The sequence below is a fragment of the Uranotaenia lowii genome, chromosome 2 (assembly GCF_029784155.1).
Source record: "Uranotaenia lowii strain MFRU-FL chromosome 2, ASM2978415v1, whole genome shotgun sequence".
NCBI classification, from domain to species: Eukaryota; Metazoa; Arthropoda; class Insecta; order Diptera; family Culicidae; genus Uranotaenia; species Uranotaenia lowii.
The window spans coordinates 340915745-340942989 of NC_073692.1; the positions used below are offsets into that span (position 1 = coordinate 340915745).

The 27245-nt window shown below is 36.8% G+C and overlaps 1 protein-coding gene across 1 annotated transcript in view; it reads left to right on the forward strand.

The window, feature by feature from the left end:
• Window positions 1-234: 234 nt before the first annotated feature.
• Window positions 235-27245, forward strand: part of LOC129747087 (sodium-dependent nutrient amino acid transporter 1-like) — a 36880-nt gene continuing 9869 nt past the window's right edge. The window contains exons 1-5 of the mRNA XM_055741103.1: window positions 235-571; window positions 9823-10165; window positions 10270-10489; window positions 22979-23249; window positions 23715-23818. Coding sequence (XP_055597078.1) covers window positions 509-571; window positions 9823-10165; window positions 10270-10489; window positions 22979-23249; window positions 23715-23818 — 1001 coding nt within the window. The 5' untranslated portion in view covers window positions 235-508. The remainder of the gene's footprint in view (window positions 572-9822; window positions 10166-10269; window positions 10490-22978; window positions 23250-23714; window positions 23819-27245) is intronic.

The window sequence follows — 27245 nt, forward strand, 5'->3', positions numbered from 1 at the left end:
GGCAGAAGTTAACTTTGAAAACACGATCTCCTACCAGTTCTCGACGATAAATTAATCGACCCGCCAGGATGACAAGCTACAATCTCTCACATATCGCTCAAGACTTTATAACTTCTAGCTTAAACGTGATCTTAGATTAGTTTTGAAGAAGTTTGACAAATAACTGTGCTCAATTCGATAGATAAGTTAAGAATACCTACGACGTTTCAATAGATTTTACCTCACATATGAAATTTGCACGAAACATGGACACTAGGCAATAAAAGGTGCAATTTGCTAGAGCAAAGAAAAACGTTAAGCCCATGCGGCGTACACTTGACGACTATTTAGACGCCGAATGGCGCGAAAGAGTAAAGTGGCGTCTGGAGATTAGTCTAGCAAAAGGTGTTCGCGTATTCACAGGTGTGTTTGTTGAATCTGGAGCAAAATTTTTAGTACGTTGTGTGAAACTTGTGCTTGGTAGTAAATAAGTGTAAATTTACTGAAAGTGTTTTGTTTTTAACATTCGATGGAGAATAAATCTTACATTGGAGAATCCCGAGTTGATCTGGATTTGGATGAAAGCAGCCCTGTGAGTATACCAATTTATTAAAGGTTTTCACTCGTGTAAGCTGATAGGTTTAATAAAAGTTTTGTCTAAAGTAAAATTTTCTTAGAATTTGAGCTATAAAATAAAGAACAATTAATGGAAAGTTGAAATTGTTTTCTACTGAACTTCAAACATTGACTAACTTCAGAAAGCAAAAGTGAAAAGGTTACGATTTTTTTTTTATAAAAAAAAAGTTCGCATCAAATTTCAAAATTGAGTCATACAGGTGTGAGTTTTCAACAGTTTTGATTAAAACTTTTTTGGTGTTGCTAAAATTTCTCAAATAAATCAAATTAAAGCCAGTGAAACGATCATGTACTCATCAAACAAATGGAACTCAGTGCAAAAGTCAACCAGCTCTACCAAACTCGATTCTATCATGGTGGAAATCCCCAAAGGTGCATTGAGCAGTAGCACAGTGCAAAAACCTGAATGCAACCGATGGGTTTTCTAATGGATAAAACCGGAGGCTGTGAACCTTCCAACGATTAGCCAATCGGTTGTCGTGGTCTACACATTCATAACAGAATCTTTTGGCCGGTAACTTTCTTCTTCCCTTCGTGGCGGTTAAGTTCAAGCTTATTAAATCTGATGCTTCAATAGAATTTAATTGCGATGGCAAGGATTCAATGAATCACGTTTGAACTTATAGAAACGTGATTTGTAGTTTTCTAAACCATCCTCAAATCATTGAAGAAGAACTGAATTAATATGATTTAATATGACATAGAGCGTTTTCTTATTGTATCAACTGCAATTTCAAAAATAATCTTTTTTCTGGGTGCTATTTCCAATTTCACAAAATTGAAATAACTGTGGAATACAACTAAAATGTCACATAAATTCTTTGCAGAGCTTTGGTACGTCCAGAGTGAGGCTTTTCCGTTTTTGTTTTTTTTTCTGTTTTCCAGTAATGTTTGAAGTTTTCATAATACACGTGTTGCATGTTATTCAAAAAAGGAAAAACTTCCAAAAATTATTTTTTGTCAAAACCGAACGCATATAAACCATAGAAATTTGAAAAAGTAATTTGGGATTCGTTCTGAATTTTCATCTTCTGATACATTGCGAAGAACTTAAAGTTTTTTTTTTAATTAAAAAAAAAAGATTAGTAGAAGAAGGTTTCCCTGTTCTTTTCCTTCCTTTTACTCAAATTTATCCAGATTCTAAAATTTGGAACTATGTTTTCATAGAATTGCCATTTTTTGTTCTTAGAGGTGTAGTCATTATGAAAATGTAAGATTTATGAATATGTTGGAAATAGAACAAAGCAATTTTACATTGATCGGCATAACATGAAATCGTGTTAAATCATCGTGTTGTAATAATGCTATTGGGGTTTTCCTTATCTTATAGATTTTTTTTATTCAGTTGAATGTTATTTTTAGACAACAATTTTTTTAAATTAAACTACTTTTCACAAGCTTTTCAGAATGCCCGGTTTTATCCGGATTTTCCCGGTTCTTTAAAATGTACTGAGTTTTCCTGATTTAAAAAAAAAATCTCACGTGAGCTTTAATTCCGTCGTATGAAACATCTTAAGAATTCACAGAAAACTGCTGCAAAAGTTATCAAAACAACTTGAAAATTCGTATTTCACCTATTGAGGAGAATTCTAAATGGAAAAAGTTGTGACAAGTTTATGTCAGTTTTGTTTTGTTTCAAAACTGTTTGTTTTTATTGTTTCATACGACGTATTGAAAGCTCAAGCGAGAAATATTGAATTTATAGTTAAATATAGGATATCGAACAAATCTATGTATATCAAAATAATATAACCGATGATAAACTTCGGTTCAGATAATTGAAAAGGTGTTTTTCCACATAAACTGCAGGCCTTCCAAGCCTCAGCTGCTTGGCTGCGTCTGCAGTAACTGTTTTTCGCCTTTATTTATGCAATTTAGAAAAAAAAAAAAATGGTAATGTCCTGAAAAATACTCATTTTTTTCTTCGTGGTGTCCTATCCTACTACACACCTTACAAAATATAACAAAAATTTATTTCTTGTTGTCAGCGATGCCGCATTTAAATCTTTATTCTCATTGAAAAAAAAAACCGACAACCAAAAAAGGTCATTGGTGTAAAATATTTAAAAAAAAAAATCTGTTTTTATCATTTGGTGCCATTATTGATACAATTTATGTGCTTCCAAAATTTTAAATGACATATTTCTAATCAAAATACATTAATTTATAAGTGTTTTTGAAACCGGAAGCTACTTTCAACCGTGATATTCTCATAATTGAACACCTTCACATTAATCTGAAATTGGTCTTTTCTAAATAAAATCTTCAATCGATTTGGTTACTATTTCATATTTCAACATGTTTTTGTGGTCTATTTTTTGAAATGATAATATCAGAACTAATCAGAACCAATTCCTTAAAATCTGTCTTCTGTGCGGACAGGCTGTACCTGACAATAATGCAAAAATTTGTTCATTTTGCAGATAAACCTGCACTTGTGGCAACCATGCCAACAATTAGAGATGTATATATTCAGCCGAACATTCGGCGCTGAATAGCACCCAAAACCCGCCGAGCTGAGTATTCGGCTGAATAGGCAGAATATTTATTTTCAAAATTTATACAATAACAAACTTGTCAGATTTTCAAATGGTTTTAGATAATTTATAAAATATTCAAAAGTAATGTTGTAAACTCTACTCAATCATCAAAAACTTATGGTGTTAGTAAAATATCTGATATGTACCCGTGTATCTTTCACTGTAGATCGTACAAGAGAATGCTGACAAATATCGCTTTATTCTTTCATTATCGTTTATTTCGGATTTTCTTGATAAATACAGGCTTGCCAATAAATTCAATAAAGAATTCGAGAAAAGTCAAATCTGTCAGGGATGCCTACGTATTGTGTAAAAGTCCCAGGATTTTGCCCGGGTTTATTCAGATTATTTGATTAATCAAATAAAAACTCAAAATTTTCTTTGAAAATTTTAAAGATTTCGTGTTGAAAAACGATATTTGAAAAATTTAAAAACTAACATTTTAACAATTTAAACAATTTAAAAATAATCCTAAAATACGATTTTAACACTGTTGCTGTAATTAAACGATTTTTTGAAATTTCATGCAATTTTTTTACATTTTTCTCTTATATAGGATTTCTGAATAATCCCATCCCATCCCATGAATTCTGATTTGGTTCAGATTTGCTTTTTGGAAACGTGTGGTAGAAAGTATGGAATGCTTAAGGTTAAAATTAATCGTTGATTTTAACAAATGTCTTGAAGATGTCTTGCTCAATTTCGACCTTCATTTAATTCGATATCAAATAAGAAATTTAAAATTACTTGGCACCAGTTTCGACATGTTTTGTATCAGATTTCACAGGAACCTTATCTCTTTGATGATAAACAAAGACGTTTGAAAATCAGAGAGATCCCAACTTGAAAAAGATTTTGTAATTAAAACTCTGGTTCAAAATAATCGACTCAAAAACATGGTCTTAATATGAAGTAATAGAAGGTAATTAAAATAATCGCTTTTGATTTTTTCATTAGAATCTCAAGAGAATATTCGGCCGAATATTCGTTTGGCCAAATATTGGAAAAGGTCTATATTCGGTATTAGGCCGTTCGATGAATACTACTATTCGGTACATCTCTACCAATTACCTTTACTTTAAAACTCCAATGTGCCAATTTTTATTACAATCCTAGGCACAATCAAGAAAATATCGCAAAAACAGTGAATAGATATATGGACGACCCCTTTTCCGACCCTCTACTCAAAATTTGAAACCTGAAAGCAAACGGGCTTCCCTCAAAACTCATATGTGAAAATTTCATCTGAATCCAATGTAGAATGACGCCAATATCGCGAATACATTAAAAGACGACCCCTTTGGCCAAACCCTGACCTCAAATTTAATACGTGGATTTGATGTCTCGTCATTCAAAACTTCTATGTGGAAATTTTCATTTCAATCTTATGTCAATAACGCCAATATTACTAAAAATTAAGCAATATTTATGGACGACCCCTTTAACTGACCCTTGTTCCTAATTTTGATACCTAGAATCGATCACTCGTCCCTCAAAACTCCAATGTGCAAATTTTCATATCAATCCGATGTATAATAACGCCAATACCGCTTAAACAATGTTTGTCATGTATGAATTTGCGACCAAAGTACTATCTTTGAACAGCCATAACTTTTTTGTTTTCAGTCCAATCGAGTTGCAGTCTTGAGGTGAAATGTTAGTCTTAACAAAAATTTTATTAAAATCAACATAATCAAGCATTCGATTAGTAAAGAAAAAAAAAAGTATGATGAAAAACCAGTTTTTTTATGCTTCTTCAGAACACTATGGCTCAGAATCCCTTTTACACTTGAGATTCAGTACAACCCCTTCCTGTTGTCCGATTCCGCTCAAATTTGGCATACGGCCTTCTGATGATTACCTTAAACCATCAAAGTCTTTTTTTGCAAGTATTTTGATTTTAAAGTAGGTATTTAGTAAAACAAATTTGATAAATTAAATAAAAAATATCCAAAATTGTGATTTTTTTTAAGGATTAAACCGTGAATAGCTTTTCACACGATGCTACAAACAACATGCTTTGTTCAGCGAAGTTTAATTTCACAAAAATCGCACATTTTGGTGGCATTGGTAGCAAAAATATTTTACGTTTGGTACACATTTTGGTCAGTTAAAAACAAAATTTTAGGACCAAAAAAATTTTTTTTTCATGAAAATAGCTGGCTTATTTTTCATTTTGACACAAATTTGGTTCGTTTTTCATTTTTAACGTGTAGTATTTAATCCAAACAAAATTAAAAAAATATAAAACATATAAATTTTGTGAAAAATTTTTAACCCAGAATACAATTAAATTCCAATATTTTCAAAGTGGACTTTTTTCAAAGATCGCACTTGCGGAACCTCTAAACATGATTTTTTTTAGTCGGCCCCATATAAAAGTTTGTTCTCCACATCCTAATCTACCATTTGGAGGGTGAGCCCCCAGATTCCCAGAAGTTATGCAATTTTGGGACACCCTAATGAACAACCCTCTTTAAAAGGATTTAATGTGGATGTCAGTGCAGGGGATTTTTTTTTTATTATCTGACAATTTGCGCCGGGGGTCTTCAGATTTTCCCCAAAATTGAAAATTTGGTTCATTTTTGCGACTTAAAAATACATGTATTTTTTCAGATTTCTAACATTTTTACTTTTTGAGTTAGCTTCGGTTAGATTTTTTTGTAAATAAAAAATATCCATTTTTCAAAGCTACATATCTCTGTTATTTCTCAACGGAAATTATAAAATAGCACATCAAAATGCATTGAAATTTTATCAGCTTTCCAAATAGAATAGTTGAAAAAAATTAAATAATGACCTTCAACATGAAAAGTTGTAACTAAACTTTAAATGGCGTCTAAAAGTACCGTCTGCACCACCGAATATTTTGCAAAAAATACCATTGTATAGCTCGATTCATGACGCAACTTTCATCTGAAGACACCAAAGTGGGCCATTATTACCTTGAAGAGTTATGAAAGAAATAATGACACTAAATCTCTTTTTTTGCATCGAAAACAAACAATGGTGGAACAACTGCACTCACATATGGAGATAGCAAGCACTTCTAACAACATGGAAACGAAAGAACTTACCAAAGCAGGTAAAAAACACTACTTTTTCGTGCTTTGTAGAGTGCTTGCAGCAAAACTGACTTTAAATTTTAACCAAAATTCTGAGTATCGTATTGTTTAAGTGATATAACTAATAATGGGAATGTTGTTTTTACAACTTGGTCATATACTATATAACTTATTAATTTTTCGATCAAAGATCATTGTGAAGCATAATCAATGCCAATAGTAGAAGGTTCAGTCCCTGTGTTTGGGATCACAAAAATGTGATTAAAAAAATGAAATACAGACGTGCTTTACATAGTTTTTATATCGGGAGCTAAACACTGCAAGCAGGACACCAAAATCCTTTCCCATTGATCAAAAAAGTATGAGAAAGTGGCACAAATGTTGTAGAAATAATCAAAGATCTCAGTATGGCCAGCTCAGGCTGTAAAATGATGAAAATATGATACTTTTACCGTATTCGTTTTCTACATTCGCCCAGTTTTGAGGTTTACCATACTAGAACGAACATAATTCGTTTTGCTACCTCGATCGCTCACACACGAATCTTCAGTGTTCCACCGTCCATTTTAAATCAAATCTGGGGAGTTACGGATGCAAAACTTAGCGCATAAACTTCTAAAAATGACAGTAAAATGTGCATAATTTGTTGTGACCTGGTGCAAAACTGGGTGTAAACGAATACGTTATCAGATTTTTGGATATAACATGAAGTCAGTTAAGTTGCAAAAATCTACCGCCCCTTCTTTCATAACAGTCCCATATACAAAAATAAGCAAGCGAGACAATCAGCTTTTTCTGTTTTGGAATATATTTTTAAATTATGACCACCACTTTCAGCATAAACGAAAATCGTTTCTAGGTTGTTATAATAAATCGTTAAGCCTGAAATTTTCGAAATTGGGTTATTGGTAAGGTCGAGAGCACCATTTTTATTCATTATGGGACTGTTATTCGACCATATTTGAAACCTTTTTCGAATCTACTAGCATAACAGTCCCATACAAAATATATTTTTCTCACCAAGCTACTTTCTAAGACTTAAATTTGATCGTTTTTGAACTTCTAAATGCAATTGTCAGAAAAAGAAACATACTTTTGCAAAAAATATCATGAATTCCACATTGTAAGTTGAATCTTTTTACGATTTTTGATTGCATCCGATAGTTTTTCGCTCAGGAAGTCATTCCTAAGAAAGTCAGACCTGCCTTCGAAAACTAGTGTGCATCATTCGACATCAAGTGAGTTAAAAAATGTTTAAATGATTCAAAGCAATAAACCATAAACTATTTCGCCGAAAGAAACATTGAAAACTAACTAAATCCGTGGTATTTCACATATGGGACTGTTATTAAGGTATATTTCATAGAGGACAGCCACGAATTGATATTTTTTTTCGAAATTTCTAGAACAAAACCTCTTTTTTTAGTCTTTTATGTTGAAGCCTTATGTTGACCTAAAATGACGAAAATTCATATGGGACTGTTATGCGAGTAGGGGCAGTCTGAAAAGGACGAAAAAATAGTGTTTTTTACCAGCTTTGATAAATTCTTTTGTTTCCATGTTGTTAGAAGTGCTTGCTATCTCCATATGTGAGAGCAGTTGTTCGACCATTGTTTGTTTTCGATGCAAAAAAAGAGATTTAGTGTCATTATTTCTTTCATAACTCTTCAAGGTGTTAATGGCCCACTTTGGTGTCTTCAGATGAAAGTTGCGTCATCAATCGAGCTATGCAATGGTATTTTTTGCAAAATATTCGGTGGTGCAGACGGTACTTTTAGACGCCATTTAAAGTTTAGTTACAACTTTTCATGTTGAAGGTCATTATTTAATTTTTTTCAACTATTCTATTTGGAAAGCTGATAAAATTTCAATGCATTTTGATGTGCTATTTTATAATTTCCGTTGAGAAACAACAGAGTTATGTAGCTTTGAAAAATGGTTATTTTTTATTTACAAAAAAATCTAACCAAAGCTAACTCAAAAAATAAAAATGTTAGAAATCTGAAAAAATACATGTGTTTTTAAGTCGCAAAAATGAACCAAATTTTCAATTTTGGGGAAAATCTGAAGACCCCCGGCGCAAACCCGTCAGATAATAAAAAAAAAATCACCAGCAGTTAATCAAGCTAAGCTAATCTAAGCTATGGACGACCACTCTCTCAGTTGTTTAAAAATTGATCATAAGAAATAGTTTCAACTATTTTTTATTCCTTTGATAAGGTTTTGATAAAATTTTCAAAACACATCATCTTACGCTTAACTTGGGCGGAAGGAGCAAAATTTAACAGAAATTTTCCAAAATTCACTCCATTTAGTTATTTATTTAAATTTAACTACTAAGTGTGGTTAGCCCTTTATTACGGTCACTATAATTTAATTCTTCATTTAAATTTTATACGAAAAATTCATCAATACCGTATATTTTACTTATGAAACCCTTGCCGTTGGAATTTTTGTAAATGTAGTCTTTTTGTCAAACAAAATTTAAAAAAAAAAATACCACGAATAAATTCTGGATACTTCTTTAAACCGTATTAACTTGTAATTTGACATTAAAAAATATTTATGAAATGAATTTGCGGCTTTATCGGTGAGGGTTAAAGAGTTGAAATGAAAGACGGATAGAAGATCAGAAGAAAATTCTAAGGTGGTGAAAAGAGCGAAGAGCATTTGAAATAGAAGCTTGACCACATACTAAATTCTTTGTCCCACACCAATTAACTGTATTGAAGAAGTAGTACCCAATAGAGAAGGCACTACGTTTTTCGATACAGTTGATTATGGATGGTTCGACCGCCATGTGAGTGTGCACATGTGCCGAACGGACAAAAAATTTAGCATGTGGTTGCTCTGTTAAGTCTTCTATTGTGCGATATCGTTCCATCGATGGCTAGGTAGATTTCTTATTTTCGTTTTGTGCGGATGTTCCAACTGGATTGAGTTGTCGCATACGGTCAACGGTCAGAAATCTTGGCCTAACTATTTTCGATTATCGGAACGATGTTTTGTAATTGATTTTTATAGATTTTTTTTTTTTTTTTTTTTTTTTTGTCCGTTCGGCACATGTGCACACTCACATGGCGGTCGAACCATCCATAATTAACTGTATCGAAAAACGTAGTGCCTTCTCTATTGGGTACTACTTCTTCAATACAGTTAATTGGTGTGGGACAAAGAATTTAGTATGTGGTCAAGCTTCTATTTCAAATGCTCTTCGCTCTTTTCACCACCTTAGAATTTTCTTCTGATCTTCTATCCGTCTTTCATTTCAACTCTTTAACCCTCACCGATAAAGCCGCAAATTCATTTCATAAAACAAATTCACGGTGATTTCTCCTCTTAAATATTAAAAAATATCTTTTTCGTAAAGGTGACAACATTTTACGAAAAATCTGAGGACACAACAACCTGAGCAAATTAAATGTACACAAAAAACACGCATTGTTGCACTGCGGATGCGTTTCTAATCACGGGCAAATGTTTACAAAAACAAGAAAAGATAATTGAGCCTGTTATAAAAACGCAGTGATAACAAGTTTGTTCTCTCTTAAAGCGACGCTCTTATCGTAACATTGTAAAACAATGTTTAATTTTTCCAACAGCCACATGGTTACAATGCTGCCCCGGGAGCTTTTTCTGGTTCCAGCAAAGGTTTGACAGCCGCAACTGATGGAGAGACGATTCCCGAAAAACCCACCCCGGTCCGCGACAAGTGGGGCAAGGATGTGGAATTCATGTTATCCTGCATCGCCTATTCGGTGGGATTCGGTAACGTTTGGAAATTTCCCTACACGGCGCTGAAAAATGGCGGAGGTGCATTCCTAATTCCCTATTTGGTGGTGCTGTTCATCGTCGGTCGACCTATTTACTATCTGGAAATGGTGATGGGTCAGTTTTCGAGCCGGGGCTGCGTTAAAGTCTACGATCTGAGTCCGGCCATGAAAGGTACGTAGGTACCTAATCCTAAACAGACGAACTACCAATATTCATACACCCACATCCAAGGACCTACAGAGAAACTTGACTCTGATGCTGTTAACTACTTTCAGGTATCGGAATTGGCCAATCCGTGGCAATGTTCATCGTCATGACGTACTACACGCCGATTCTGGCCATCACGTTTCGATATCTGGTTGGCTCGTTCAGCGCCGTGCTGCCCTGGGCTAAATGTGATCCCACGTGGCCGAACTGCATCGATTCAGATTTTGCCGGGCATGCCACGTCAAATACCACTAATCCTCCCAAGGCTTCGGCGGAGCTTTATTTTGTGTAAGTATTTTGCATTCGAAAAATCAGGCTCCCGTTTTAGATCATACCAGAAATGGATTTTTTGTTGAACAAAGTAATTTTCTGAAATTCCAAAGAATATTTTTAGCTTAGCTGAATATAAAAGGTTTCCAGACAAGACTGCAGGTAATTTTGTGTCATCGGAAAAAAGGTACAGAAGTTTGCTTTTTTTCATCTTTTGGCAAAACATGGGAATTTCGAGAAAATTTTAAAATAAATTTTCAACAAAACTAACCTTATTTAAGTTTCAAAACGTGAAGTAAAATTTGGTGCTTCGAACAAACTTTGATCACCAATCAGTTTGAAAGCCCATTCTTTTCAATATTAAAGGGTTATACGGTCAAACTTTCGTCAATATCAACTTTACGTATTTCTTTCAATTTTGCATTTAAAAAACCTGAACACCCCTCATTTTGAAGGTGTGTGTGTGTGTGTGTAGAATGTTGCTCCTATTTTGATTTTGGAATTCACTTTTCAGTTGTCAAAATGCCGTCCAAGGAAAAAGAGCAGCGTTTCGAAAATTTGTTCGCGCATCGCGAAAATCAGAGCTACTCGCACGCAAAGCTGGCAAAATTGCTAAAAGTTGCCAAATCAACCGTTAAAAAGTAATTAAAGTATTTGTGGAACGTTTGCCAGGAAGTCTGGATCGGGGAGAAATCGAAAACCGGAAGCTGCTGAGACGACAAAGAGAGTAACCGGTAGTTTCAAGCGAAACCCAAACCTCTCTCTTCGAGATGCCGCAAATAAGCTGGGTGTATTGTCTACAACCAAAAAACGAGCCGGACTATCGACTTACAAGAAGGTAGTGACTCCAAATCGCGATGGTAAACAAAATACGACGGCTAAAGCGCGATCCCGGAGGCTGTACACGACGATGCTGACGAAGTTTGACTGCGTGGTAATGGACGACGAAACCTACATCAAAGCCTACTACAAGCAGCTTTCGGGACAGGAGTTTTATACGGTGTAAGCGTTGCTAGTCAGTCGAAGGATTTCGTAGTGTTCTTGTTAAAAATTTTAATATAATAGTGTTGCAATGCTGTTCGTGGGGGTTAAGGGGTTCTTCTTGGCAACGCAGTTCACCAAGCCACCCTAACCAGGCGAACGAACCTGCAGAAATAGTTCCCGACCCCACCACCAGAGCGAAGCAACGAGATGCGAGCAGCAGACGAGCGAAGCGAACAGATGAGCGAAGCGAACAGATGAGCGAAATGGCGAAACAATTGAATCGAGCGAAAAGGCGAACGAGCGTGGAACGGGGGCAACGAACTGCGTTTGGTTCAGAGCCGGTCATTTTATAAAATAACGACCATTTTCTAAAATGCTAGCGAACACATCAGAAGGATCTCACAATAAACGATCCTAATATTCAAGAAAATTGAACAAGTAGTCAAAGTTTTATTGGCTAGAAGCATAGTGCCGTCAGCGATAGTGCTACATAAGCCAGTGCTTGCCATTTAATCGGCCAAAGGAAACATCAGGCTCACATCAACATTTGCACATCGTCTAAGGACCTGTCTGTGCCCGGTTCAGCACCCAAGGTGGGGCTGGGTACAACAACACACCCAGCAGAAACCAGGCGATCTCCAAGCAGACCTACATGAACCTGAGCTCAACGCCAAAGGCGGAACGGACGTCCCAGATCAAGGTCAGATAGTTATTAAGGAAGTGATGGTTAATAAGCAGTAATCTTCAATAAACGGTACCGTAGTTTAACCAAGGAGTTTAACTTAGCTCTCCCGAACTTCCCTGCAACTAGTTTTTAGAGTGGTAAGCGTGCCGACCCTAGGGATTATTAGGGGGTCACTGCACTTCTACCGATTAGCTATCAGCTAGTCTTACAACGGCAAAAGGAAGGGGAAAGGTAGCAGATATTTTCAAGCACATGAAACTGTCAATGTTCGCGAAGAAATATCTGGTTTGGCAAGCCATCTGTACCTGTGGCTTGAAAAGCAGCATTTTCATAGCTTCCGGGACTGTCAACCAAGAAATTTACGTGAAAGAGTGTTCGAATAAACGTCTGCTGCCTTTCCTGAAGAAACACGGTTGTTCCGTACTGTTTTGGCCGGATTTGGCATCTTGCCATTACGGTAAAAAGGCCATGGAGTGGTACGCCGCCAACAATGTGCAGGTGGTTCCCAAGGACAAGAACCCTCCCAACACGCCAAACCTGCGATCAATTGAGAAATACTGGGCAATTGTCAAGCGGAACCTAAAGAAGACCAAAAAACTGCTAAGCACGAGCAACAGTTCAAGGCAAACTGGCTTTCTGCGGCGAAGAAGGTGGACAAGGTGGCTGTACAAAATCTGATGGCAGGGGTAAAGCGTAAGGTCTGGCAATTCGGATTTGGAAAAGCGGAAGCCTAACTGAATATTTTCCTGAATTTTATACTTGTTAAACTTGAAAAACAAATTTAATTTGATTTTTTAAATAAACGATTTCACCGATTTACACAGGTTTTCCCTTGACCAAATTTTGACCGTATCACCCTTTATAGTATTCGATAATTTCATTTTTATGCCTCATAGGGGAGATGAGGGCATAATGGATACCTTAAGAAGGACGCTTATCTAACCATAGAAAATATCAATAATATGTGAAATACATCATTGTTTCGTGTTCAGATACTTTTTTTTTTTTTAGTTGGTAACCACAGGTGGTAAATCCCGGTTTACGGATTGTATTCCAAGGCACGGCGAGCCACCGCGTCCCCCCAGTTTGCTACTCTGGGTCCATGGGTACAATGGGCAGACTCAAGATATACTCCGTGTATATCCCCTACTCCCTAAACTCCACCTGGGGCCGCAGACCTGGTTCCCACCTCGAACTGTTTAGTACACTATGCTTCAATAGTGGGAGGTCTATTCGCGCTAATGCGCTCAAAGGCAATACTCATTAACGAGACCACTTTCAGCAAAACCTCTCATCCTTACGACTCGACGCCTGAACTCTCCTCTAACGACTTGAGAACCGACATCTCCTCGCAATGACTCGAGATTCCCACACAAACCTCTCCTCTTCGCGACTTGAGGCCTGATCTCTCCTCTAACGACTTGAGATCCGACCCCTCCTCGCATCGACTCGAGGTTTACCTCTCCTCTGCACGATTCAAGGCCCGATCTCTCCTCTAACGACTTGAAATCTGACCTCTCCTCGTAATGACTCGAGGTGACCACTTGTACCCCTCCTCTTGTTGGTAAGGGGCCTGATCCCTCCTCTTACGACTCGGGACCCGACCTCTTATCATAAAGACTCGGGGTTGACCACACAAACCTCTCCGCCTGAAGGTTTGAGGCCTGACCTCTCCTCTAACGACTCGAAGCCCGACCTCTTATCTTCAGGGTTCGAAGTTTGCCACCTTGCCCGTCGTGTGCCAGATCGAGAGCAGCTTATCCTAGACTCGCGCCTGTCACGGCACACGCGCGGGACTTAACGCAACGACTCGGATGATTCCCGACGAAGACGTCATCCTACACCGACTCGAATGGCTCGCCCGGCGTCGAGAGCCACTCTACCCGTGGGTATTCCCCGAACGTGGAATAACCCTTTCCCAACGATTTCCACTGCGAAGAAGGTCATGTCTTATCCCCGCAGCTTCTGTCGTTGGGAACCGCTCCACTCAGATACTCCCCGAAGGTGGAGCATCCTACTCACGAACGCGGCGCACCCAAGACATCCGCTACGCAGAAGGTATTGTCTTATCTTTGTAACTTCAAACCGTGGGGTCGGACGCACTCTACTCGACAGCCCCCCGTCGATGGGGTCAGTCTACTCCGACCGTTGTCCGGTCTTCTTTATCCCCCTTGGTTGGCAACCCTAGGATTTTTGACCCGCGGATTTTCCTGCCCGTTGTGTGCCAAATCGAGAGCAGCTTATCCTAGACTCGCGCCTGTCACGGCACACATTCGGGACTTGGAACGCTACGACTCGGATGTTTCCCGACGGTGACGACATCCTACACCGACTCGAGAGGCTCGCCCGGCGTCGAGAGCCTCTCTACCCGTGGGTATCCCCCGACAGTGGTTAACCCTCTTCCCTCGAGATCCGCTACGAGGAAGGTAAAGTCTTATCCCCGCAGTTTCCCTCTTAGGAAGCGGCACTACTCGGATACCCCTCGACACTGGGGTATCCTACACACGTTCGCGGCGCACCCCTGACCTCCGCTACGCAGAAGATGATGCCTTATCTTTTTTTATCGATCAGGGGATCGGACGCACACTACTCAGATGCTCCCCGCCGATGGAGTCATCCTATACCGTTCGCGAACTGCCGTTGGTTCCAGCTCCTCTGCAGGGCAGTCATGATCCGGGTGAACCCATCGCTGACCGCATGCCAAGTGTTGGAATCCGCACACATCCTCTGTACAACGTTATCTGCTGTCGTGTCAGGCCCACAGGCGGCAAATATGGAAGTACGTACCGCCGCAAACCTCGGACAGACAAACACCACATGTTCGGGTGTTTCCTCTTCGTCACCACAATCTTTTTTTATTAGTTGGTAAATCCTTTTTACGGATTGCATTCCAAGGCACGGCGAGCCACCGCGTCCCCCCAGTTTGCTACTCTGGGTCCATGGGTGCAATTGGACGACTCATGATACTATGTACCCCTACGCCATAAAATCCACCTGGGGCCTCTGGCCATAATTCCCATCCGGACCTAGCAACGAAGGCTTTACCCATGATGGGAGACCACACTCGCGCAATGCGCTCCACGGCAAATACTCGTTTTATTCGTACTACACCAGCAAGTAACGTCCACTCTTTGTCACGATTCACGACTTACGGGTTGGCAGTCCGTTCGCCGCTACTCGTGACTCGAGTCCCACACATTCGGTCTCTTGTCACAATTTGAGCCGTCTTTGCCCGTCTCTCCTCGTGACTCGAGACCTCCTCACATTCCTCCTCTTGACACGAATTGAGGCGTCTATACCTACCTCTCCTCGTGTCTCGAGAGCCCTCGATCGTTCCGTCTCTTGACCCAATTCGAGACGAGAACAACTCGCCTCTCCTCGGGTCTGGAGATAACCACAAATATCCTTTTTCTCCATCTCGACTCTTCGAGACCCAACCTGAGGCCCATCCACTGGGCGCCACATGTCACGGCACAAGGCCCCTCTGTCTGTCGTGAGTCAATCGTATCCGCGAATTGGGGCCAGGAACCTCCCCAAAAGGCAGATCGATCGAAACTCGCCAAACATTTGGTCGTCCCGCATATCGGGGTCGCGACTACCCGATACACGTTACGACCCCTCCCTCTTGCAACTGAGCACTGGTACCAGGGTGCCCAGTCGCACCACGTTTTTGCCACACTCGGCACGCAGCTCGTCGCAACTGACTGTACCAAGTGTGACGTGTAGTTCTCTTGGCCGTACATCTACAGCTGGTCAATTCTGTAGACACGTTTCCACTCTGCACCACGGGGAGGTGGAACTACGTCGCAGAGCTCGTCACCACAATCTGGGCAATATGGTGAAGCCACATGTCCAAACCGGTAGTGGTACTTCATGAAGCATCCATGACCAGTCAGGAATTGCGTCATATAGAAGTCCACTTCACCGTGCCTTCTTCCGATCCAGCTCCCGATGTGCGGGATCAGACGATGGGTCCACCTTCCTCTCGTTGAGCTGTCCCACAGCTGCTGCCAGTTGGACATCGAGTCCTCATTGGCGAGATCTCGAACGTTGGGCGTGTCTCTGTTGTCGTAGCAATAGACATCCTCCTCTAGCAAAACCGAGATGGGCATAGCACCCGCTACTACACAGGCGGCTTTGGACGACATGGTCCGGTATCCGCTGATAACCCGCAGGTTCATCAGCCGCTGAACGCTGCTAAGTCGCTGCAGGTTACAGCTTCCTCCCAGGGCCTGCCTCCAGGCCGCTGCTCCGTACCGCAAGATCGAAGTGGTCACACTTGCAATGATCCGCCTTTTGCTGCTTTGGATAGCCGAAGAGTTCGGCATCATTCGTGTGAGTGCGGCCGTGGCCATTGCCGCTCTCTTGCACACGTGTTCGACATGGCTCGTGAAGCTGAGCCTGTCGTCAATCATCACCCCTAGGTACTTAATTGCGCGTTTAGACACGATGTTGCACGGTCCAACGGCAATGGTACCTGTTTGGGGTGATTTCAGGTTGGTGATAGGCACCATCTCGGTTTTGTGGTGGGCTAGACGCAGGCACTTGGAGTGCATCCAGCGTTCCACTTCCTGGGTAGCTACCGTGGCCAGTAGCTCAACCTCCGCTGTTGAGGAGCCCCTCGCCAAGAGGACTACATCATCTGCAAATCCTACGAGTTCGGCTCCCGATGGGAGGCTCGTTCGTAGGAGTTCGTCGTAAGTGATGTTCCACAGAACCGGGCCGAGTATTGACCCCTGTGGAACACCTGCCGAAACCTCTTGTGTTCGCAAACCCTCGCCGGTCATATACTGCAGTTGGCGATTGTGGAAATAACTCTCCACAAGCCTATACAGATATGCCGTGTTCAGATACTAAAAAAGTCTTTATGCTAACTGGTTGAAACTTGGAAAACCAGATGAAATCAATTAAAAATGCGCTATAATTTTTTTACCGAAAGCTGGAAATCAGTCACTGAGGGGCATCATGAGAACCCCCTGGGGCATTATAAGCATCATTAACCGGAACAAGATGAGCGTTTTCTACCGTAGAATTTGGCCTATTGATTAGATGCCGGGGAGGTAATCAATAGGCTCGAGTTCGATTCCTGCTCGTGGTGATTTTTTTTTCTTTTACCATTCATGATGGATGCATTTTTCACTAAACGTTGAAGCGTAGATCCATCAAACATAACAATACTAAAATAATGAATAACTTTTTGTAGAATACAAGCAATTCACACACACTCATACATTATGTTTTTGATGCTTTGCATCACCCGCCAAGATGCTACTAGTCATGAAATGCAACAATCAAAATAATCGATCATGAATGGTAGATGAAAAAAAAATCTTCTCGAACAGGAATCGAAATCGAGCCTACTGATTACCTCTCCGACATCTAACCAATAGGCCATTATTTATTATTTAAAAAAAATTTACTCGTTCAGGAATAAACCCTTAAATTATTACAAAATACATATTCATGAAAGTTTTAGAGAAGAGATCACACTAGGGAACAGAATTTTTGGTAGGGGAACTGGGTATAAAATGCGCAGTCGGGACAAGATGCGCCACCATCAGTATTTCACTAAACAAACATTGTTCAACATTTTTAAATATGCCAGTTTGTTCTATTTACACTTTTATGCGTTTATAAACATTTGTGGACCTTCTGAATTATCTATATTGCGTAGATTTGACGAAAAACGAAAACAATTTTTTGGGATTTTTTCTTGCAACTTTTCAACTTTTCTCGTAAGGAATTACGACATCTATCAGCGAAACATTTACCTGGCATCTATTAATAAGATGAACATTGGTCTTGACAATCATCACACAACGAAACATTTCCTTATTCAGTTATTTTTTTCTGTTATTTTTAACGATTTTTAATAAGCATGTCTAGGCAGGTGTGATGAAAAATGCGCAGAGCCGACAAGATGCGCCACCATCAGTATTTCACTAAACACACGTTTTTCAACATTTCTGAAAATGCCAGTCTGTTCAATCTTAGATTTATATATTACGTAAATTTGACAAAAAACAAAATCAAAAATTTCGGAAGGTTTTTCTTGCAACTTTCCAACTTTTCTCGTAAGGAATTACAAAATCTAAATGCAAAAAAAATCACTTGTCATCTGTTCCTATGATGAATATTGATCTTTTTATTCATCATACAACGAAAAATTCCCTTATTTTTTTTTATTATTTCTGTTATTTGAACGGTATTTAATAAACATGTCGAGACAGGGTCTGTTTATCTATGAGCATACTAGCTGACCCGGTAAACTTCGTTTTACCTTCTAAAGTATAAATCGTAATAAATGTTAAGTTTCATCTACACGTCCTTAACTGCATTGTTCTCGCCAATAGATTCTTATGGAAATCGTAACAAATAAAGTTTAATTTGTATTGGGACCCCCTATCATCAAAAGTGAGATCTTTGAAACTATTATACAAACCATCTCTGACCCAAAAAACCCTCGGATACCAAATTTCACTTCATTCCGACCGACCATTCATACGTGATGTTATTACAAAGAAAACGCCTCCATTTTTATATAAAAGATGTGAAGAAGAGATAACTTTGTATGGGGACCCCCCTTTCATAAAAAGTGAGATTCTTGAAAGTATTAAACAAACCATCTCTGACCCAAAAAACCCTCGGATACCAAATTTCACTTCATTCCGACCGACCATTCATACGTGATGTTATTACAAAGAAAACGCCTCCATTTTTATATAAACCATATATCTCTTCCCATCTTATATATAAAAATGGAGGCGTTTTCTTTGTAACAACATCACGTATGAATGGTCGGTCGGAATGAAGTGAAATTTGGTATCCGGGAGTTTTTTTGGGTCAGAGATGGTTTGTATAATACTTTCAAGAATCTCACTTTTTATGAAAGAGGGGTCCCCATACAAAGTTATCTCTTCTTCACATCTTATATATAAAAATAGAGGCGTTTTCTTTGTAATAACATCACGTATGAATGGTCGGTCGGAATGAAGTGAAATTTGGTATCCGAGGGTTTTTTGGGTCAGAGATGGTTTGTATAATAGTTTCAAGGATCTCACTTTTGATGATAGGGGGTCCCAATACAAATTAAACTTTATTTGTTACGATTTCCATAAGAATCTATTGGCGAGCACAATGCAGTTAAGGACGTGTAGATGAAACTAAACATTTATTACGATTTATACTTTAGAAGGTAAAACGAAGTTTACCGGGTCAGCTAGTTTTTATATATAAGAAGATGTGAAGAACAGATAACTTTGTATGGGGACCCCCCTTTCATAAAAAGTGAGATTCTTGAAAGTAATATACAAACCATCTCTGACCCAAAAAACCCTCGGATACCAAATTTCACTTCATTCCGACCGACCATTCATACGTGATGTTATCACAAAGAAAACGCCTCCATTTTTATATATAAGAGATGTGAAGAGATAATTTTGTATGGGGACCCCCCTTTCATAAAAAGTGAGATTCTTGAAAGTATTATACAAACCATCTCTGACCCAAAAAACCCTCGGATACCAAATTTCTCTTCATTCCGACCGACCATTCATACGTGATGTTATCAGAAAGAAAACGCCTCCATTTTTATATATAAGAAGATGTGAAGAAGAGATAACTTTGTATGGGGACCCCTCTTTCATAAAAAGTGAGATTCTTGAAAGTATTATACAAACCATCTCCGACCCAAAAAAACCCCCGGATACCAAATTTCACTTCATTCCGACCGACTATTCATACGTGATGTTATCACAAAGAAAACGCCTCCATTTTTATATATAAGATTTCATATTTGATTAAATTTATATACAGTTGATATCAAAACACTTTCTAAGAAATTTCTATGTAAAATCGGAAAACATAACTTGAATATGAACGGAAATATTTGAAAATCCTTAATTTCATATAGATTTTATCAACTTTTCACAAGAGTGGCAGTATATCTGGCAGCACTGCGCATGGCAATACATTTTTCCATCTGCGAAGTAAAATAGAAGTCTTTTTACCTGGCAAACCCTTTCGGAGGCACTTGAAGCAATAAACACAAATTAAACATAAACTGGCGCGTTTGGGTACACACATATGTGCACTTTGCCCCAATCGAAATGGAAATCATGCTTTAGAAAGCCCGTTTATATATTTATGGTGAAGAATAGTCCCCTTTTCAAAACTATTGTCGAATTTACTGGATTGCATTCTTCAGTTTCGAGTTATAAAAGATTCTTCTTAACGTGGGGGTCTTACCCCCAGTTCCCCTAATAAATGCTTTCGAAAGGTTTTGGCGTCCTGAATTCGAATCATTTGCCAGTCTTTCAGCTTTTGTTCAAGTGTTAGAGCGTGTGGAAATTTTGAAATTGATCGATTTTGAGTAAAATTTATCATTGCTAATTGATGAGCTAATAAGCCTATATGAAAAACAAAAACTGATATTGATATTTTCACTATCCTCCATTTAATCAAGAAATCAGATTGTGCCTAGTTATTGTGGATTCAGAGAATATTAAACTGTACAACCTTTAGAAATTTGAATAAATAACATTATAACTATTTCTATTACCGATGTAGAAATTCTCTTCTATATTAAATATTTTTATTCATTTAGTTCTTGTTGAACACTGCAAATAGATAAGACTAATGGTTTAAGAAATACTTATGGTTCAATTTGAGTTCAAATATCTTAACAATTCGTCAAAACAGTCGTATTCTCCGAAAATGAGCAAAATAAAAAATGGGGAAAATTTCTATAACTTTTTTCTTTGAAGTCAAAATTACTCGCCATTTTGGGGGAAAGTTGATCATTGACTTGTGACCTTTAATTTACAAATCTTATGTTTTACAGTTTTGCCCGAAAGTGCCCAAATTGATTAATTGAATTTTTATCCATTTTCCAAAGTTTTTCCGAAAACAAGAGCTGCTAGAACACAAGAGGTGCTAGAAGATATTTGAAATCAGCGCCCTCAAAAAGTCTTTATCAGTTTTTAAGTTCTCGCAAAAATGAACAATTTGTTGCCTTGTGTTATGTATGCAAAGCAGTATGCAAGTTTAGAAAGTTCAACTTCGCAGCTTTGTTTTCATTATTTGGAATTTGGAGTAATGTTTTTTTGCAAGCTTATAAAAATTATTGAATATGAATTTTCAATTTCAAATTTTAAGTTAGCGAAAATTCATTGGGAAAAACATTTTTTTATATCGAACCTGAATACTTATTTTATTTTATAATTAATTTGATTATTTTGAGTGTCCTTGTTTATAAGACTGCTGTTGCAAGAATTTAGCGTCCTGATTCAAAATCTACAGCTTGATTCAAAGATTGCTTCAAATGATGATTTCCAGTGTTTTGACTAACTACGGGGACATTGAAACAGGGACTTTACTCCAACCATTTTTCCTACACCGTTAAAGAATATGAGAAGGTAATTGTAAAAAAAAAAGTTTTTCAAAGATATTATAATCCTTTAACTGCGCCAAAATTCGTAAACGCCTATTTTATTTCCAAAATGATGAGTGATGAAGCATAATCTATACAAAATATGATTGCTCAAAATAAATGACATTTCAAATGTAAAATATCTTTCCGAATTTATTGTGAGTGCTATTGAAAATAAAGTTTTCAACAACACAATTTTCTTATCAATGATTCATTATTTAACTCATCAGCGTTAATTTTGAATCCTTTTATTTTTTATGTTGATGGATCTGACTTTACTGACTTCAAACGACTCTAATTATAACATTTTTATCTGAAACTACAAAATTGTTTTTTCAACAGCTTAAATTGAAGAGTATGGCCGGAGTAAATATCAAATTCTTCTTTTGTCACCCATCACTCGCCCCCCCCCCCCCCCTTTTTGGTAATTTCGAAAATTTTGGAATAAATAAAGTTAAAGGTTTTTATTGGAAAATTTGATAAAATCTTCAAATATTCAAACAATTGAAAGAGCTGTTGAAGATGAGAGTCGTATCAAATTTTGTAATCGAGATTCGCCTCGATAGAGTGGTTGAGGACGAAAGTTAGCACATCGAGTGATTGTTTCCTAATATGTTTATCTACATGTCAGAATGAATAAAATTGTTTTTGGGTCTAATGCTTTAAAAAAATCGATTTTTTTTATTTTCTTACTGTTAAACATTTCAAGAATGCTATGTCAAATTTTCAAGTCAATTGAGGCAAAACTGTAGAAATTATAGGCCTTTATCTCCTCCTATCTAATACTGCAAGACAGCAAGAGCAGAAACTTCAAACGCGATTTTCTCGAAAGCACATTTTTAAAGTCCGTGGACATCGTGATTTGAAAACTACTAATCCGATTCTTTTCAAATTTGGAACATATTTTCTACATATAAAATACCAGACCCCAACGTTTTCCTTTTTTTTTACTTCGGGGAGATTTTACAGGTAAAAAATGGCGGTTTTTTTCGTGAAAAATCGTAGTTTTTACTTCAAACAGCCAACTTCAGATGATTCTGTGCTGAGATACAGTGTCCACCGCAAATCCTGTTTGCTAAAAAGCATCCTCGAAAGTGCTCCGTCACCGGCTCATTTTTCAATATTTTTCTACGAAAAAATTACTAAATGTTCTTTTAACAATACTTAGTATAATGCAAAAAAAATGAATACATTTGTTTGAACGATAGCTCTAGAAAAAAAATCGTGAAAATGGTGTGTTTTACCCGTTAGACCCCCCCCTCTTAAATAAAACTCTGATGAGTTTTATTTCCAAAGGCATCAGTTTTCCGTTCAATCATTGATCAATGAAAAAATAAATAGTATAATTTCGTTGCAAATCATGTCCAATTTCAATTAATCTACAAAAAATATTTTATCCATCTTCCAGAAACACTGTCATGCACAAAAATAACTCCCTCTACGATGGCCTCGGACTGCCGGACTGGCGCTTGGCCTTGTGCTTACTGTTCTCCTGGCTGTGCGTGGCCATCATCCTCATCAAGGGTATCAAGAGCTCCGGAAAGGCATCCTACTTCCTGGCCCTGTTCCCATACGTAATCATTCTGATCCTGCTGGTGCACGCGTGCACACTCAAGGGAGCCTTCGACGGGATTCTCTACTTTCTGACGCCCCAATGGGACCAATTGCTGAACGTTACGGTATGTTATCCGGTATGATGGGAGCTTTTTTATGCGCCTTTATTTAGACTATGCTTTTCCATGCTGACGGTTTTTTTTTTTTTTGTTTTTTTGCTTCCGTTACCGAACAGAGAAAATGAACACGAAAAAATTAGGAAAAAGCGACAAGCAACAGGAACAGTTCCCATTAAGATAATTGGAGCAGAATAAGATGATTTTTTTTTATTTCCATAAAAATACATTCAATCTTAAGTATTTTATTTTATACCGAGAGTTGGCTATTTTTTCCCAATTTTCAATCTTTCTTTTCCATTTTTATTTTGTTTATCAAAAAAAAGTTTATTCAGCTTATTCATAGATTTTATTTTTACTGGAAGTAAATTGATATTTTATCAAGATTTTTGGTTCACTAAACCCACTGCACAATGATCAAATCAAAACCGCCTGCAGGTAGACTAAAAAAATATACGTTTATCTTTCGAACAGGTTTGGTACGAAGCCGTAACGCAATGCTTCTTCTCTCTTTCGGTTTGTTTCGGTGGCATAATTGCTTATTCTTCGTTCAACAATTTTTCGAACAACGTGTACAAGTGAGTATCCTACCTTGCGTATAAAATAACAATGTTCTATTTTAATCCTATTCACAAAAGCATGCAATTAGAATAACAAGTTATTGATCCAAAAACTGTTTGAAACATTTTTCCATGCATGAATCTCAGAAAAACATGTTATTCAAACGAGTAAAACAACAAAAAAGCGCAAAGAAGTAGAATGTTAAGGTTTGAGATTTTATTTTAGATTGATGATACCTAATCTCAAGGGAACATTCTCCTGAATTAATTTGATGAGTAAAATTTAAAATGTGGGTACTTATTTCAAAGTAAACAACTCATAGATTTACTTGAGGTCTATCGTCTGCGGTTTAATTTTATGCATTGATATGCCATAATATTTTCAACCTTATTAAAATTCCAGAGAATCCGTTAGCCACAGTCATCATAAAACCGACAAAATTTATTTGCGGTAAGATTTTGTCATTGCAAGTGATGTTGCAAAATGCAGTCTTTGTCTAGATTTCCTCTTTCCAAAGCCGGCAATCGACAGTAAGCAGTTTCTAATTAAATTCAGTATCAATTTTTATTGAATAACTCGATAATAACCATTGTTTCACTGACCTTTTGAATATGAATTGAATATTCTACTCTTTTTACGTTACTCAGTTTAAAACGAATTGGAAACAAGATTCATCATTTTTCTAATGAACATTCTTTTTTCATTGGGTGGAAATTTTTTGGATTTTTTCTTTATGTGTTTTTTTTTTCAAATGTTGGTTTAAATAAGCTGAGCCGGCAAACTTTGTTTTACTTTCACCTTAATTAATCGTAATAAATGTTCATCTACATGTCGTCGTGCTCCTGGATAAATATTTATAAAAATCGTTTAAAAACTGCTAAAGTTGTGTCTTATTTTAAGTTGATTTTGTATGGGGACCCGACTTTTTGAAACCTTCGGATACCAAATTCCACTTAATTTAGACCGTCCGTTTGTACATGATGGTGTTACAAAGAAAACGCCCCCATTTTAATAAATAAGATGTGCCAAATGTTTTTGATTTAGTATTAAAAAATTCTATTATTAGGGTGGGTGTGCCTAATTTCGCAATATTTTGTAAGTGATTTTTTAGATTTGATAGAAGTAGGTCAAATCTTCAATTGCAAGACATAAAATATTGTTGTAATTAAGTTCAATTTTTTTGAAGCACTCCATCAATGTTTAAAATAATCATTTTAAGCTGCCATTTTTGAAAACTTATATGTTTTTTAAAGTGTGCGATGTTCCTAATTTGGCACTTATTGTTCCTAATTATTAACATATGTGTTCCTGATTATGCACTTGTAAAGGAAAAGTGTATCGGCATACCCAAAATTACATTATTTGTTTCTAATTCAGCATATGGTTATGATTCTTATACGTTTAATGAGAAGATTTTAAAAACTCACCTTTTTTAATAATGTTTGGAAAAAGAACAGAAAAAACAGACCTATTGCAATTCTTAACGAAAGGTTTCAAAGCCCGTTTTGTTGAAAATAGTGAATGTTGAGCTTTTAAAAAAAACTAACTTTTCGTTTTTCAATAGGGGCTGTTGAAACTTTTTTATTATTTCATCTCAATTTTTTTTTATTTAAAATTTATAAATTAGAATAAGTAGAAAATTCAAAGTATAATTATACAACGTATTTTATTCAGTTTTTTTTTAAATCTTTCATTTCGATTCTGTTCTCGTTGAGAAGCTCTCTGTAACTTCATGGTTAAGTTTTCAAATCTTTTTTGAGTCTTACTTCAATCCTTTGTTCTTTCCTCTTAAAACCTCTGTTTTTTTTTCAGAGTTTAACTCGATAGGCACATACAGGATCACTTGCCTCTACTGTAGTAATTTAAGCATCATGATTTGTTTTTTTTTTCAAAATCAAACCGTTGAACTTGCTAACAAATGGTTCAATAAGTTCTTCATTCACATAAAGGAGAATGCGTACATAGCTAATTGGATAACGGTTTTCTTCGAAATTTTGTATAATACTCATGCCCATCAAGTCATGAATATGGAAGTTTGGTAATAGACACAAGGATTTTATCAAAAGCTTCCTTAAATGCAATTGTTTCCATTGTTTCTTCAAGCTGTGAAGATTCAGGTCTTTTTTTCAGGACTTCTTCGAGTTTCTCATATCGCGTTCGCAAAAACCTTTCTAAAAAAAAAATTTCCCATGAATATAGCTTTGAAATACACTTAATTTAAAAAAATGTATTAATTTAAAGTCATTTATTCTACAGTTTGTTGAAAATAAAATTTAGTTAAAATAAGTTTTGGAAAAACTTAAAGTAACTCATAAAATATGTAAAATAATGAGGTGATTTAAGAGGAGAATGTGTAAAATCAAGAAATATGGAAGAGGGCAACTATTTTTATGTACGATTGGAACCCAATGAAATGCTAATGGGGTTTAACTGATTTTATTCAAAAACAGGCTTCTGAACAATGTTTGTTTTTTTTTTAACTCCTCTTGTTTCTGCCAAACAATTCCTCGAAATTGCATCGACAACAAGCAGTTGGCTATTTTCAAAATCAAGAGAAAAATATGTAGGTTGATGTTTTTAGATTTAAATAACGGCGGCAACTTACTTTAGACTCGTTACGACGATTCAGCCGTATAAATTCCTCGAAGTAGTTTTTTTGTACATGGCTGACACCGAATTGAATTAAAAAACAACAAGTGTAATTTCACACACTTAAATCTTATCCAGATTGATTCGGATAATGCGTAAATTTCGAAGCTGCATGATGGGTAAAAATAAAAACTGCTCCATTTATTTGCCGATAATGTGAGAAATCTTTTTGTAAAATGTGTAAAATGATTTATCAGTGTATGTCCAACATTAAAAATACACTGAAAAAAGTGTTCCTAATTATGGACACAGCATTTTTTATATTTAACTTAAAAAACATGGTTTTAACATTCTAATAACAAAAATTATGGTGATAAACAGTTCGACAAAAAATCAATAAAAAACGGTTGGAAACTTCAGCTTTATTCTTCCAATTCTAAAATAGTGGTTTTCAATTAACATGCTAAAAATCCCGGAACTTGGACAGACTTTGAAACAATCCGGTTTCTACTAAAAATCTTGGAAGTAAGAAAACTAAATTGTGTGTATGATCAAAGTTCAGATTATCCGTTACATATTCAATTGTTTTGTAGATGTAAAGAGTCGATCATAACGTAACACATAGTCAAAATCAAACGGTATGTTAACATTAAGCACACGTGCCAAACTAGGAACACCCACCTTACTTCTATCATCTGTTGCAGAATTTGTCCAAATTTTGTTTCATTTTACAAGTTTAGTTTTGAATTCCTTTTATTGAAAATCATTAAATTGATCCTTTGCATTCTACTTGTCCTAATATTTTCAGTTTTTTTTTTCAAATATACATAAGTCAGCTCAAATTGAACTTTTATT